Here is a 16,695-nt window from a genome sequence, read left to right on the forward strand (position 1 = left end):
GACCACAGTGCTTTGACCATATGAGCTTTGACCACAGTGCTTTAACCATAGAAGCTTTGACCACAGTGCTTTGACCATAGGAGCTTTGACCATAGGAGCTTTGACTATAGAAGCTTTGACCATAGAAGCTTTGACCATAGGAGCTTTGACCATAGGAGCTTTGACCATAGGAGCTTTGACCATAGTGCTTTGACCATAGGAGCTTTGACCATAGGAGCTTTGACCACAGAAGCTTTGACCATAGGGACGTTGACCATAAGTGGTTTGACCGCAGGGAGCTTGATCCGAGCAGGGCTTTGAACACAGCTGGGGGTTGTTTTTAATACAATTTAATAGAACAAGTTTCCTTTTGAGTTGCCACATAAAGGCTTGTGCTTGGCTTATAAGATTTATTTTATACATAAATTAAACACAAAAAATGTGACCTATAAAGTTTCACAATAATATAATGTAGATCTACATGATATAACATTATATATATAAAGGATAAAAAGCATGGCAACAATATATTCAACAATATATGCTTAACTAAATGCCAGATGTGTAATAGCAAGCAAATAAGTTGATTCTTATCATATATGGACAAAGCGCTTGTGAACAGACCCCCTATTTATACAAACCACCTGTGGCCAAAGACCCTTTGTACAAAAACACCTGTGGTCAAAGCCCCCTTCTGGACAAAATACATATAGTTAAAGCAACTGTGGTCAACGGTCCGCGTACCTTAATTTTGTTATCTCCCTTTCATTGTTGAATTTAATAATTTTTAAATTAAATAATTTAGAATTTAAATAGATTTTAAAAATATATTTTTTTGCATTGTCAACGGAGATAAATGTATCAATGAAGAGGGTCAAAAATAAGCTACACAATTTGCTGCATCAGCCTAACAAAAAAAGCATTGTAAATTTTATAAAAGCTTATAAAAAGAAGAAAACGAAAAGCTTATTGAAAGGTTCGTAGCAGGTGCAAACTAATTGTATCAATTTTTTGTTCAAATCTGAACAACCTCGTCGACGTGTTGTACCGTAGACAGATAATGTACCTCGATTAGCTGAAGTTGTGGCTTAAACAAAATGAATGGAAATTGCAGTATTAGGAGGCTGTTATGAAACAAGCAATAAAAGCCAACCTCTTCGATACAATTTACTAATTTTATAGTTTAAGAGTGTATTGGGTAATTTTAAATATAGAGAGCTTGGTTATATATTTCTTTCCGGTCAAACCAGACTTGTTTCTCCGAGGGGGCACTTAAAATTTCCGGGGGGGGGGGAACACTGTTAAAAATATTTTTTTTCTATATAGATTCCATTTAGTTCGGGGGAGGCGGTAGACTTTTTTCAGGGGGGCGGAACCCCCCCCCCCCTCCCGAAGGGATGCCTGGAGGAAACTCTGCACCCACCTGGACACTTTGATCAGACAGCAACATAAGAATCCATGATTTTTTCTCTTTATTACAAAAGATTCAGGCAAGATGTATCGCAAACAAGTAAAAGTAAATCGTAAACAATCGCTCACATCGGTTGGGAGAAGCGTAACTTTTAACAACAAAGAACTATTCACGTCATTTCTTAACAAAATATCCAGAAGAAATAGAACAAATTGCAATAAATACGATGCGTTTCTTGTATCAGTGTTGAATGATTCATCTACTCACCAATTTGGTGTGTATACAGGTGGGAGAAGAAGGATAAGGCAAAGACGTAATTGGTTGGAGGACATCAAATATTGTACTGGGCAGCCCATTGCAGAGCTACTCAGAACATCAGTGGACAGAGGAGGACGGATGTGGTGCCATAATGCCCTCAATAGAGGTTAAGGGACGATTGGGTGATTAATTAAATACCACTTTTACTTTTTTAAGTCTTTCCACATCAACATATTTGGTAGCCTGTCACCTACACTGGATAGATCACATCGGAAAACATATTTTATAAAGGAAAATACAATTTATTCTGATTCCCAGCAATTGAGTGGATTAAATCGATAACTTATCTCTCCCGCCTTACCCCTCCCACACTCCAGCCTTACACCCCTCCCACACTCCAGCCTTACACCCCTCCCACACTCCAGCCTTACACCCCTCCCACACTCCAGCCTTACACCCCTCCCACACTCCAGCCTTACACCCCTCCCACACTCCAGCCTTACACCCCTCCCACACTCCAGCCTTACACCCCTCCCACACTCCAGCCTTACACCCCTCCCACACTCCCGCCTTACCCCTCCCACACTCCCGCCTTACCCCTCCCACACTCCAGCCTTACACCCCTCCCACACTCCAGCCTTACACCCCTCCCACACTCCAGCCTTACACCCCTCCCACACTCCAGCCTTACACCCCTCCCACACTCCCGCCTTACCCCTCCCACACTCCCGCCTTACCCCTCCCACACTCCAGCCTTACACCCCTCCCACACTCCAGCCTTACACCCTTCCCACACTCCCGCCTTACCCCTCCCACACTCCCGCCTTACCCCTCCCACACTCCCGCCTTACCCCTCCCACACTCCAGCCTTACACCCCTCCCACACTCCAGCCTTACACCCCTCCCACACTCCAGCCTTACACCCCTCCCACACTCCCGCCTTACACCCCTCCCACACTCCCGCCTTACACCCCTCCCACACTCCCGCCTTACCCCTCCCACACTCCCGCCTTACCCCTCCCACACTCCCGCCTTACCCCTCCCACACTCCCGCCTTACACCCTTCCCACACTCCCGCCTTACCCCTCCCACACTCCCGCCTTACCCCTCCCACACTCCCGCCTTACCCCTCTCCAACAACCTGCCTTTACCACCACCCTCTCACACCCCAACCTTATCACTCCCCTCCCTCAACTTAGCCTTACTACCCCTGCTCTTAACCTAACCTTAAGGTTAAACCCTAACTTTAGTCCAAAAACGAAAAAAACAAAAGATAATCAACTGAACAAATTTTATTACATGAAAATGACGAAACTAACTCTGTCTTTAAATAGCCCTTGATCGTAAGGGCGTAAATTCACCATAACATCCACACACGGATTCGTACACAAAATAAGATAATAATCCTTTCACCCGGTCATATAGATCTAAATTTTAAAAGGTTTTATTACAAATACGGGCAGCCGTAAAAACAAGTCGTTAGTTGAAGATATCATTAATATCATTAACGTCAAGTGAGTTGAGAAAGTAAAGGCCAAATTATAACTGTAAAATGTTCTGTGCTGAGTATTAATAATAAAGAAAAGAAATTAAAAATGGCTATCAGTCCAGCTGATATAAAATGCATGCTATTTCGAGGTTAATGCTTCGGTTATTTTGCTTTAAAAAAAATTTCCACTGTAAAAAAAGACTGTTCGGGTCTGATTGATACCTACCTACAGAAACATGTTGTTTCAACCTAAACTTTTTATTCCATATATATTCAGAAACATTTGTTTTGGGTCGTATGAAATATTTGTGTACAGTTGCAACATACTAAGAAACATATTCAGATATGTTGTTTTAGGTTTCTGGATTGTTCCTACATTCAAAAACATAAATTTTTGGGTTTGAAATCTTCATTCCACAGTCAGAAACATACTGAGAAACATATTCAGAAACATTTTGATGTGGGTCTGAAATATTGTTCCCACATTCTGAAAAATGAGTCATGGCCTTTGGGTTTCTTTTATTTATATTTTCAAATGATAAATTGGTGCAACAGTTCTCAGGACAAGTGTTTAACTTTCCATCATCGTGTAAATTACTGTAAAATCTGGCGGGGAGAAAGGTTTGATTAAAAGTATTGCTAGAACTATTTTTCTTAGTTGATTGGATCAGATGCCTTGTCTGTGTTTCAGCATACATAACATAATCTACTAATGCAGCAGTATTATTCTTTTGACCTACATTTTCTTCATAGGAAGAGTCAAGTAATATATTGCTTGCAAGTTCTGTTGACACTTTTTGGGAGTTATTGAGAGAACATGAGTTTTCTATAATAGCTGGGACTTCTGGGGAGTTATTGAGAGAACATGAGTTTTCTATAATAGCTGGGACTTCTGGGGAGTTATTGAGAGAACATGAGTTTTCTATTATAGCTGGGACTTCTGGGGAATTATTAAGAGAACATGAGTTTTCTATAATAGCTGGGACTTCTGGGGAGTTATTGAGAGAACATGAGTTTTCTATTATAGCTGGGACTTCTGGGGAGTTATTAAGAGAACATGAGTTTTCTATAATAGCTGGGACTTCTGGGGAGTTATTGAGAGAACATGAGTTTTCTATAATAGCTGGGACATCTGAAGAGCTATTAAGAGAACATGAGTTTTCTATTATAGCTGGGACTTCTGAAGAGCTATTGAGAGAACATGAGTTTTCTATTATAGCTGGGACTTCTGAAGAGCTATTGAGAGAACATGAGTTTTCTATATTAGATGGAATAGGTTCTTTATTAGGAAGGCTCTCCTGTAAAAGAATATTCGTATAGAAAACATTTTTTACTATTGTATTAAATGTGCGTTGTGTATCACAAGGATGGCAAGTGAAATGACCTTCTAACTGTGATTTGAAACAATTATGATGTTCTACTTGACAATGGCAGTTAAGATCAAAAACTCCAGACTTTTTAAAGAGGAACTGAAATAAACAATCAAATAAAAATTGATTAATATTTGCATTCATTATTTATGATAATTAAACTCATCAATAGATATCAAGCTTGTAAATTAGTTACTATTAGTTTGGTTTATCAGGCATTTAACAAACTATTAGTTTTTTTTTTAAAAAAAATTTCAATTATTTTTTTATCTGTTGGCAATTGAACCTACCTCCTCTTTGAACTGGTCGAAGTGAATTCGTCTTTTATAACATTTCCTGTAAAGACTAGAAATAGCACGTCCTTTAAAACACAATCACATCAAACCTCATATTATAAACAAATACAAACAAAATAATATTTCTTTTCATTCATAAAGGTTCCTCAGCCTTTTTAACAATACTATGCCAATATTTGTTAACGTATTGTTAGATCTACATATCTTTCAACTAAAATTAGTTATCTGACTGTTGTTTTGTTTTCATCCAATGCTTGTTATAGACCTATTTGGAGGTACCGAACCCCACCAGTTTTGATATGCGCATTCACCGAACACATCTTGATAGTTCTATCGTCCTCACTGACTAAATACTATCATAAATCATATGGGTCGAGTGTGTTTCTTGACATCCGCCAAACCCCTGAGACTGACTAACCGAACCCTAGGGTTCAATCGAACCCAGGTTAAGAACCATTGCTCTAGACTGAATAAGCTTGAGCTTTTTATCTAATAAACACCCACACTAAAATGTAATGAACGAATTGACTTACCATGCCAGAAGGAAACAGGCGCCAATGATAATGATGGTGCAAGACAAAAGTAGACCAAGCACATAAACATTATCATCATAAGAATCTGAAAGATTTTAAGGAAACAAGTTCCCTTCACTTTGTTCTTTTCAACGATTAGCGTAGTGGTTTTATCTCTATAACTTGAGGTCACAAAAGGCCCTATTCACTAACTGGTTTTTAGGTTTAATCTTTCTTTTTTCAAAATAATAAACAGATTTACTGACTGGTAAAATAAAATATCTACTCAAGCAAACTGCAATATTTTTCAGAATATATATATATATATATATATATATATATATATATATATATATATATATATATATATATATATATATATATATATATATATATATAAAACAATATACTTTTAATATTCCTGTTTTTTTTCACCTATAAAACCTTTGTTGATTTTTCTAATTGTCAGGCCAAAAGAAAATCTAATGCTCACATAGCCTACATTTTTAAAAAAATAAATTTGCTTTAAACTACTAAATCAACCTACAAAATACAAAACTACTTAAAGAATGAAGAAGACAGACTACACCTCACCTCTTAAAGTTTTTACTTTCTTGGGCTCGGAAGCTGGTCCTCTGCTAAATGGTGAAACAGCTTGTATATAGACATAATATTCTTCATTTGACAACAGATTGTCTACAGCAAATGTATCGATTGCGCTACTGACATTATAAACTGAAAGCAAGTAAAAGTATTACATTTCACAAAACTGAAAAATTAATACAAAAAAACAACTCCATGGCTGTCATTTACCTAAAGAAATAGAAACAACATAAGTAACTAGAGGAATTTAAATAGCCTCGTACACAATAAAAACTATAAAAATGCACATTTTAAAACAAGCTGGGCAAGAGAATGATGATATTGTAATAGTGCTGAATAATTAACAATTTTGAACTGATTCCACAGTTTACTATCTACATACTTTATCATATACGGTATATAAAAGATGCATTATAATCGTGCTAAAATCTTAAACAGAAGTGTTATAAAATTATTCCAGTTTCTCAAAAGCCAATAACTTGAGCACTGTTTAATTAAGTTAGGTGGACAAATTTAACGTTGTTGTTCGTACAGGTTTCTATCAACTTTTGAACGATTATAAATTGGAAGTGGTATTTGACTGTATTTCCGTGTGAACACGATAACTTGAGTTAGGGGCTACTATTTCAATTAGGTAGACGAAATTTCATATATATATATATATATATATATATATATATATATATATATATATATATATATAGTTGAGTGACCTCCAATAACCAGAAAGGGTGCTTTATTCTATTTAATGTTTCTAAAATACTCAAAATGTTAGCTACGTTTCAGTTATATAGACGTAGTTTCATACAAATGTGTAAAATATTATTATCTTGATTCTGTCAAATTTTTAATAATATCTGGTGACTGGAAATAGTACTTTACTACGCTATTTCCGATTTCTCAGAAAACCATAAAACTTTTATAACTTTGGCTCACTTCTGGTGCGCAATTCTTTGTCAATGCGATTCTATTTGTATGTATATAATACAGCGGGAATTTAGTGCTTATATGGGTTGTTTTGCCCCACTTCCTATTTCTCAAAGACCTTCAGGCTTTCATAATTTTATATCATATTTTTACAAAGCATATTCTGCGAAATGTTCCATTCTATGTATTTTCTCAAAAAATGAGCGTTTTTTTCACAAACTTCAATATTTCTACAGCCAGATTGCACTGAAAGTACCATCCCCTAATGTTATAAACGAATATGCGAGAAAGTTTAGGGGAAATCACTCCCGCTTTACTTATTATTATTTACCTCTAGCACATGTGTCTGGTTGCACTGTTAGGGCTCTACATACAGAGATCGTGTACTGGAGAATCAAAACTTTAGTAGTTCTACTGCATGGAGTTGAGATCCAGCTGACCAACAGGTTGTGGCGTCCAGCTGTAACAGCTAACCCTTCAGGTTTGGTAAGCTCTGAAAGCAGTTTTGACTTTACAATGTGACACTTAACATTTGTAACAGCTAATAGTTTTTACTCAATGGTAGGCCTATATATGAAATACTCACTAGAATCCTTTCTGTAAACACAGTTGATCCAACTAACTCCTTTTTTCTTCCCATTCTTATGTAACAATGCAAAGCCAAGCAAGGTTTTTTTAATACTAATATTGTTTAGGATCAGTCTACCAGCACTGAGTTCACTTTCAGCCACGGTCATATCATCCTGGATGATGTTCAAGTTAATCAAATGATGTGAAACTTAATCAAATAGATATTACTTTTTAAGTAAATCCAGGCTGAAAACTGCAAATTCTCAAGTGTCAGCTTAAGAGAAAATGATTTGTTCTACTCTTTTACTACTCAACTATCTGAAGTCTGACCTTCATTATATTGATGTATAGGGAGGTTTTTGCATTAAGAGATCTCTAAAGAGATGAGGAAGCCTTATAGGTAGAGGTCACGTAGGCTTGAATGTTGGGTCAAATATACCTACATACACAGAGGTCAAGTAGGTCTAGATGTAGAGGTCAAGTAGACCTAGATGTAGTCAAGTAGGCCTAGATGTAAAGGTCATAGGCCTACATGTTAAGGTAAAGTAGGCCTTGGTGTAGATGTCAAGTAGGCCTACATGTAGAGGTCAAATAGGCCTACATGTAGAGGTCAAGTAGACCTAGATGTAGTCAAGTAGGCCTACATGTAGAGGTCAAGTAGGCCTACATGTAGAGGTCAAGTAGGCGTACATGTAGAGGTCAAATAGGCCTACATGTAGAGGTCAAATAGGCCTACATGTAGAGGTCAAGTAGGCCTACATGTAGAGGTCAAATAGGCCTACATGTAGAGTTCAAATAGTCCTACATGTAGAGGTCAAATAGGCCTACATGTAGAGGTCAAATAGGCCTACATGTAGAGGTCAAATAGGCCTACATGTAGAGGTCAAATAGGCCTACATGTAGAGGTCAAATAGGCCTACATGTAGAGGTCAAATAGGCCTACATGTAGTCAAGAATGTCTGTGACTTGACCATAAAGGGTTCACAGTCTGATATGTCAAAAACCAGACTTAGAAAGGGAAAAAAACATCATTTTAAAGTAATTAACGCATAAATACATCAAAATATACTTTAGGGCCTACTTACAAAACATGTAAAAGGAAGATAACTTTCTTCGCACATATAAAAAAATAAAGTTATATTCTCTGAATTTTTTGCAGTCCATATGATTGAAAGATTCATCAAAGTCAAGGAAATATCCGTTTTGAACATCTCTTGAACTAGGAGCTCACCAACAGCTGATGTAGTTAACACTGAAATTGTTTTTTTAACTCATTAAATTTCATTTCACTTAAATGCGTTGTCTTGAGCATTTATTCAATATTATTCGCCATGTATATATATATATATATATATGTGTGTGTGTGTGTGTGTGTGTGTTTGTTTGTTTGTTTGTTTGTTTGTTTATTTATTTATTTATTTTATTTATTGAATTTTTAAATTATTTTTTGTTTGTTTTTTTTGTTGGTTGGTTGGATGGTTGGCTGTTTGTTTGTTTATACATACATAATATATATATATATATATATATATATATATATATATATATATATATATATATATATATATATATATATATATATATATATATATATATATATATATATATATATATATATATATATATATATATATATATATATATATATATATATGTTACGGTCAAAGCCCGAAGTGCGGCCAAAGCGCGGATTGGCCGGCCAGTCCGCGCATTGGCCGGCTCTCTTGGCCAAAGCCCGAAGAACTTAGCACTAAGATCGTATTTCGTACATTGGCCGGCCAATGCGCGCACTGGCCGGGACGTACTGGCCAAAGTCCGAAGCGCTTAAACTTGACAGCATATTTTGTACATTGGCCGGCCAATGCGCGCACTGGCCGGGATGTCCTGCCCAATGTTCTATCTAGACTAAGTTGTGATCGCATTTTCATTATTCTTGGTGCGTTTTCATTGAGAGTAACGTATTGTTTAGCTCTTGTTTGTATAGCATTCTATATGCAAGGCGACATGGATCAAAAAGGGCCGTCAGACCATGAGACAGACATAACAGATGGCTGTCAAAAGAAAAAAAATGTAAATCCATGTTAGCTTCCATATATGGGCTCTCGATAAAATAGTTACTGAGGAAGATCTTGAGAACATTGAACAAGAAATGGAGGTAGCCATAAATGCGACGACATCCTCAGCTAACACATCTACTGCCGTGGCGGAACGCCCAGACCAGTTGCGTGACAATAATGTGGCCAACAGATTCTGTATAGTTTGTGAAAAACATTGTAGCGCAGCCCATTCTTTTGGATCCTGTGGCTACGATGTCCATGCTATTTGTGGAATACCCAATGAAGCAGACGAAGGGTACAGAGGGAACATTACCTGCAGATTGTGTCACAACAAACAAGACATCATGGAACACAGATCAGCAGCTCAAACTGGCTTGCAAACTTGAGGTGCTAAGATGCTTAAAACATCAAATACAAAATTTAAAGATAGTGAAGTGGGTGACAATGTACGCATCCGTTTTCCAGATGTTGACAGAGGTCACGGTGATCCCCGAAGCGTGATTGCAGTTGTCATGAGCGTCGAGGGTGGTTTCTACAAATTAGAAACGGAACATGGTGTTCTAAAACAACTGTATGCTAGAAGCGAGTTTTCAATTCTTCACGAAAAACTGCTCTTATTGTCGTCAGTTGGCACTGAGGAAAATTCACTACGAACCATCGCATCTTCACAATCATTGACTGGGGGCCAAGGGTACACTCGCTTCAATTGCACAACTAAGTGCACAACAAATCGCTGCAAGTGTAAAAATAACAAGCTGCTATGTAATTCTAAATGCCATAAAAGTTCAACTTGTAACAAATGATATTGATAGATTGAGACTATAGTACAATAAAAAAATTTGAATGTTTCTGTCATTTACTTTAATTAATAATCTATAAAGACTTAATTTCATGATCATTACGGCATTAAAAAAACAAAATCTGCTCATGATCTTCTAATTCTGACTTTGGCCGGTCGTCCCTAGCCAGATGATCTTCTAATTAAGACTTTGGCCGGTCCACCATGGTCAGTCCGCGGACTGGCCGGCCAAAGGCCGAAATCAAGAGCTATTTCAGACTTTGGCTGGTCCACCATGGCCAGTCTGCGGATTGGCCGGCCAAAGGCCGAAATCAAGCAAAGTTTCGGACTTTGACCGACCTATTGGAGGCGATATTGGCCAATGCGCGGATTGGCCGGCCAATCCTAGCATTGGCCGACTTCGGGCTTTGACCGTAACACACATATATATATATATATATATATATATATATATATATATATATATATATATATATATATATATATATATATATATATATATATATATATATTAGCCGTTTTCGGCAATGCTTGGCATCAGCATGTCTAAATGTAAATGTTAACGCACTTATGTATGCAAAACAACAACAGCACGCAATTCTAAAAATGAACCTTCACGGCATCTGCCTTTCCTCAATACCACGGCTTGTTACACAAAAACGAGAGCAAAGCATTAACAAAGAAAATCGCGTGTTACTTACATTCCCACTACTCGTTAGCAACAACCACATATGATACAATCAAATATACAAAAATGAAATAACAGAATAGTATCATGAAAGAGTACACAGCAAACAATTGCAAAATTAATGTTAACGTAACGAAATAAAAAAAAAATGAAAAAAAATATCATTAAGTGTAACAAAACATTATACACATACAGCATACTCTATATCAACTATAAACATAAAAATTGAATAATATGTACAGAATTGCCAACATATTATTATATCAAAACCTAACTTAAAACAAGCAAATTCAACCTTAATATTATCTAAAATGTGACATGCTTTCCCTTGGTGTAGGACGTTCGCCACTACTGCCTTCACACGGTCATTAGCCCCCAGATCATTTACGTCCACTCGATTACCACCCTGTGTAATTACCCCACTACACAATACATCTTATACCAGTACCTATCCCTTTCTTTCCACATTGTCATCTCCCAATCCCTAACCCAGTTGCTTATCCTTAATCTTCACTACATCCATACTCTTTATTATATCCAATCATTACTGTTACAGCCCCGGCTGAAAACTTTTTGGGGGCCCCCATATGTTAATACATTAGTCATAAACAAACGTGTAGTAAAATTTGTTGTTTTTTTAGTTTGTTTCGATGAGATTCAGTTGTTTTTTTCTGACACAGGCGGATGAACCCATTCATGTGACAGAAAAAGTACCTCTACTATAAAAGATGAGTCGCTTTAGGTCAGGGGTCTCCAAACTTTTCAGCCCGAGGGCCGAATTAACTATTAAATATCAGTTCGGGGGCCAGAGTTTCTTTAAGGCATCTCTTCAGGGTCGTGGTGCCCCCCCCCCCCCCCCCGAAGAACGTCTACCGCCCCCCCCCCCAAAGAAATATAATTTATATAGAAATATATACAAATTTCAAGTGTCCACCCCGCCCCCCCCCCCCCCACCAGAGGTCTACATTTGCTTTTAGGGGGGTGTATAGATCAGAAAATAGATCAGAAACTAGAGTTCACTCTCTTGCCGTTTTAGGTTCAGAAAATTTAAATGACTAGTTATGTCTGCATCAGAGGCCAATTTCTATACCCACTCTTCATCAGACAATGATGGCTTTGACTTGCCTTTACTATCGGGAAGTCACCTATTTCTTTTCTTAGACACTCTGCTCAGAATTTTTTTCGCAAAATTAGCAATCTTACTTATGTGAAATATGGTAAATCTTGCAATTTTAAGTTTGTCTATCTATGGTTAGATATCGTCTTCGGTAACAGTGCCATACATTCTATGTAGTGAAGCCTGCTCTTGTGTTATGTTCAGGTCTTCATCCACACCTCTAATGAACACAAGAAGTTGAGAGGTGGAATAGCTGCCCAGCGACTCATCCATTGCAATTAAAAAATGGCGAAACTTGCTTGAATTTTTTGCTATTTGAGTCGCAATGTTTTCACCAATGTTTGCAACACGGCGAGTAATTGTATTTGCACACAAAGCTATATTTTCAAATAGTTTTGAATTTTTTGTGCAAAGCTCCTCAGCCACCTCCAACAAACATGTATTCAGTGGACAAAAAGATCGTCGCGGGCCGGATAAAATGACCTCGCGGGCCGCATCCGGCCCGCGGGCCGTAGTTTGGAGACCCCTGCTTTAGGTAAACAGTTTCCGTGGGGAAAGCGATGAAAACTGCTGTAAACACTGGAAGGGGGGCGTTTCGAAGTGGGACTTTTGTATGGCCTTTGTTTAAAAAATAGCTTGTAATGTAGACATTAAAACAATGAATTAACTAACAGAAATAAACGTCTGTAGAAAATTTTTTAAATTAGTTATTGGGGTGAATTTGGGGGCACCTTAAAATGATTGCGAGTGAGATTTCCGCATAAACAGTGTAGACCCTATGCCTAGCATGTGTGCTTTATTATATGATTACTCCCTTATTACACAATCTGGCGTTATCTGAAAAATGACTTTTAAATTCCTATCTTACTATTTTATAGAGGGTCAATCGTAGGCCCTAAACTTTTTGGTCTGAATTCTGCTGCTGTTTGTGATATTTTTTTAAAACTCTAAAATCAACTCTTTTTATTTACTTAAGCAAACGCTGGTCCGGACTATGTTATCAGCTTAATGTAAACAACGTCTGAGTAGGAGGTGATGACAGCTGTTATTTTTACTAAATTGTGTGCACGTGTTTGATATTTGGAAAAAAAATGGAAAAACAATTGTGATTTATGCTTTAAAACATTAATTTTTATAGTAAAAAAAATTAGGTTATCAAGTGAAATTCACTAGGCCTATGGTTTACAAGTGAAAATTTTGGGGCCCCTACGCCACTGGTTACTGTTACTGTTGTAGTCGCCATTGCAGTTACCGTTGCCGTTACCTTTAATGTTACCGCCACCACCACCGCCGTTACTATGACCGCCAACTTTGTGAGCTCTACCATGACCGATGCCGCTACCCCAACCGATGGTTAACTGCCATGGGGCTGGTAATGTCCTTCTGCAGTTTTTGGTCGGGATAATGCCCTGGGAGGTGGGGTAATGACGTTGGTGAAATTAACGGGGGTAACTAACGGGAGGGGAGTACTGTTAAGATCCCTTTTAAAGCACCTCCTACCCCTGTAACGTTACGTAACAGCACCTTAGACCACAACACCTCTATATATTTATTTTTATTTTGCAAACCCCCCCCCCCCTCCCCCCCCCCCCACACACACACAAACCACGACGAAACTTAATATGGATTTTTTTAAGTAGATAGAATCGCGTCGTTTTTTCACAAGCTTTTATTTAACTCACTTCCTCTGTCGTCAGTCTGTCGTCAGTCTAGATCGAAACGGCCGAGCGAAATTACGGGCACTTCTAACTGAAAGATACGGTTCGCGGTTAGTACGCCGGTCAAGAATTGAAGACAATGCAACATGGCATTAAATTTAACTTAATTGTTTGAATTATTATTTTTATTTAAAAAGTTATTGGTCAAAAGCTACGTGCTTTACTACACGTTGAACGATATTAGTGACAAAGCAAAGAAATAACTAAAGAGCTAAAAAAAATCCGACACATTTAAAATAACATAGACTACCAATACCTATTAGAAAAATTAAAACCAAATTATATACATTATTAGTTAACACTGCACCATATTAAAACCCGCTGTTTAATGGTAGTTATGTTGTTTTTAAAAGTAAATGTTATTAGTTTAGGCCGAGAAAATTGTATACATTTCATAGCGTAGGTCTTTATAAGTAGATCTAAATCAAATTTGAATGTTCATTTCTTTATATTCTAAAATTGGAAGATGACGCCATTAGCTTTGTGTTCTTTCCGTAGTTTTAAACATGTGGCAAATGTCGTCAATGTTTAATGCGTTCTTGTCATAACAGTAAACATTTTCAAGTTAGAAATGTGTTTCTACATTCGAATATGCCTTTATTTTTATTTTCCATCTTTAAATAAAATCGTGTTTATACAACCACCATATTATTTTCAACAAAAGTCCGTATCTTTAAGTTCTCCATATCAGGGGCGAAGCGAGGGGGGGGGGGCGAAGCGGTGCGGACCGCACCGAGTGACACCATTTAGGGGGGGGGGGGGGTGACACCAAGGCAAAAAATAGCAAAATATATAGAGAAAAACTTGAGGGGGGGTGCAAATCGAAAATTTGAAAGTTTGTCCCCGGGAAGGGTCGCTACGCCTCTGAGGGGATGACACCATTAAGTGCCGCACCGGGTGACACCCGACCTAGCTACGCCACTGCTCCATATGTCGCTGTAAATATTGATCACATCGCCTAAAAATGTTACGGGCAGATAGAAGGAGAATTGCGTACATGGTCTTTTATATATTAGGATTGAACAGATTAACAGTGTTAAAGATAACATTGTAATGCCCTATTGGGAAGTAAAAATAACCCTTGTGCCTCGGAAACAGCGCACCAAACTCATTAATGAACTTCTTTGTGTATCTGTGACGTATTTGCTTTGTTTAAATCAGCTATTAATCAAAATATTAATTATTAGTCGTTTATTGAATTAATTTTCATAGCTAATTAAAAAAAATTAGTTTAAAAGTTTGAAAGAATTGTTCTTCTGTCCAAATTTTTTCCCCGTTTATGTTTGTGTGTAGTCAAAGAAAGAGGGAAATTAAAAGTTTAATTTAGTCAACGAACTAGGGAAATTAAAGTTTAAATTTCTGGCGCAGTTATGTCTCTTTAAATAGGTAAAATTAAGCTGTCAAACTGATCAATTTATAATAACTTTTACACTTATTTGAAAACCGTTTAGTAAAAATTTTAAGGAATTTTTCTTTTATCCAAATGTTTTCATTGTTTATTTTTGTGTGTAGACTAAGAACGGGTGAAATTAAAAGCTTAGATGCATGATGCAGTTACGTTCCTTTAATAGGTAAAATGTAGAATGAGCGGTACAACGGTTCAATTTTCTTTTCTGAGAATTTTTATTTTTCGGGTTTTTCACCAGAGATATCTCCTTACCAAATTTCAACTTTGTGTCGCATCTTAAAGTGGTCAATTTTTCTGTGAGTTTTTAAAACTCAAAATAAAGCACATACATTTACAGAGGAGGTATGCATTTAAAATAGTAGGTAAGTGTTTCCTAGTGAGTACAGACAGTATTTAATGTTCTAAGTTTAGTAAAGACACTTACATTCATCATAAACTGGAATGTTGATTACAGATGGATGAATGGATACACCAATTTTTGTAGAGGTCATAATTGATATGTTATAAGACACATTACATTTAAGTTTTGTTGAAATGTAATTTGATCCCCATCGTAAATGTATTAATTTGTCATCAATCCCTGAAAGAATATATTCTGTAAGTATTCCTTGCAGCGAATCCTGACTCGGCTCCTATGTTTTAAACAAAAGAAATAAAGAGAGTTAATTCAGTAAAACATTTAGTAAGAATGATAATAAGTGGGTACATAACACCAGCATTTGCGTAGGCATGGGGGGGGGGGGGGGAGTCATAACTCCCACCCACCCCCAACCTCATGAACCCTTATGTAAGAAAAAAATTATTTTCATAATACTGCTGTACCTTACTCAAATATGTTTGAATCAGTATACATATACATTATACATTATACTGTATAATGTATAATAATGTATAATACATTATGCATCATGGGGTCATCCATAAATGACGTCACGCTTTTTTGGACGATTTTTACTTCCCCCCTCCCCTCCGTCACACGTCGTCACAAAAAGCCAGACCCCCCCCCCCCCAAAATGACGTCACACCTCAACCTACAACCCCCCTCAAAATTGCAGTTGAATTTTTTTTAAACATCGATATTTTTCCAAAATCTTGTCTAAACTATTACAATTTATTAAAACAGTTAAATAAAACGCGAAATAACGTCTAAAATTCGTTTTCTAACATTGCTTTTTTATAATGCAAAAATGTGACGTCGATACATCTGAACCCCCCCCCCCTCCCCCTCATCACACATCGTCACAAAATTACGGACCCCCCCTCGCCCCTACGAGTGTGACGTCATTTATGGATGACCCCCATGCATCATGCATCATGCATCACACATACACATTACACATTACACATTACACATTACACATTACACATACACATACACATACACATACACATACACATACACATACACATACACATACACATACACATACACATACACATACACATACACATACACATACACATACACATACACATACACATACACATACACA

At 37.1% G+C, this 16,695-nt stretch overlaps 1 protein-coding gene across 2 annotated transcripts in view; it reads right to left on the bottom strand.

The window, feature by feature from the left end:
- Positions 1–2,933: 2,933 nt before the first annotated feature.
- Positions 2,934–16,695, bottom strand: part of LOC131949336 (uncharacterized) — a 33,388-nt gene continuing 19,626 nt past the window's right edge. For both annotated transcript variants that reach the window (XM_059311191.1, XM_059311181.1), the window contains exons 10-17: positions 15,627–15,834; positions 8,501–8,667; positions 7,432–7,588; positions 7,177–7,338; positions 5,910–6,050; positions 5,337–5,421; positions 4,798–4,852; positions 2,934–4,606 (exon numbers count right to left, since the gene is read on the bottom strand). In XM_059311191.1, coding sequence (XP_059167174.1) covers positions 3,491–4,606; positions 4,798–4,852; positions 5,337–5,421; positions 5,910–6,050; positions 7,177–7,338; positions 7,432–7,588; positions 8,501–8,667; positions 15,627–15,834 — 2,091 coding nt within the window. In that variant the 3' untranslated portion in view covers positions 2,934–3,490. The remainder of the gene's footprint in view (positions 4,607–4,797; positions 4,853–5,336; positions 5,422–5,909; positions 6,051–7,176; positions 7,339–7,431; positions 7,589–8,500; positions 8,668–15,626; positions 15,835–16,695) is intronic.

Source organism: Physella acuta, unplaced genomic scaffold (assembly GCF_028476545.2).
Source record: "Physella acuta isolate Inbredline_101_S28 unplaced genomic scaffold, ASM2847654v3 ptg000061l, whole genome shotgun sequence".
NCBI classification, from domain to species: domain Eukaryota; kingdom Metazoa; phylum Mollusca; class Gastropoda; family Physidae; genus Physella; species Physella acuta.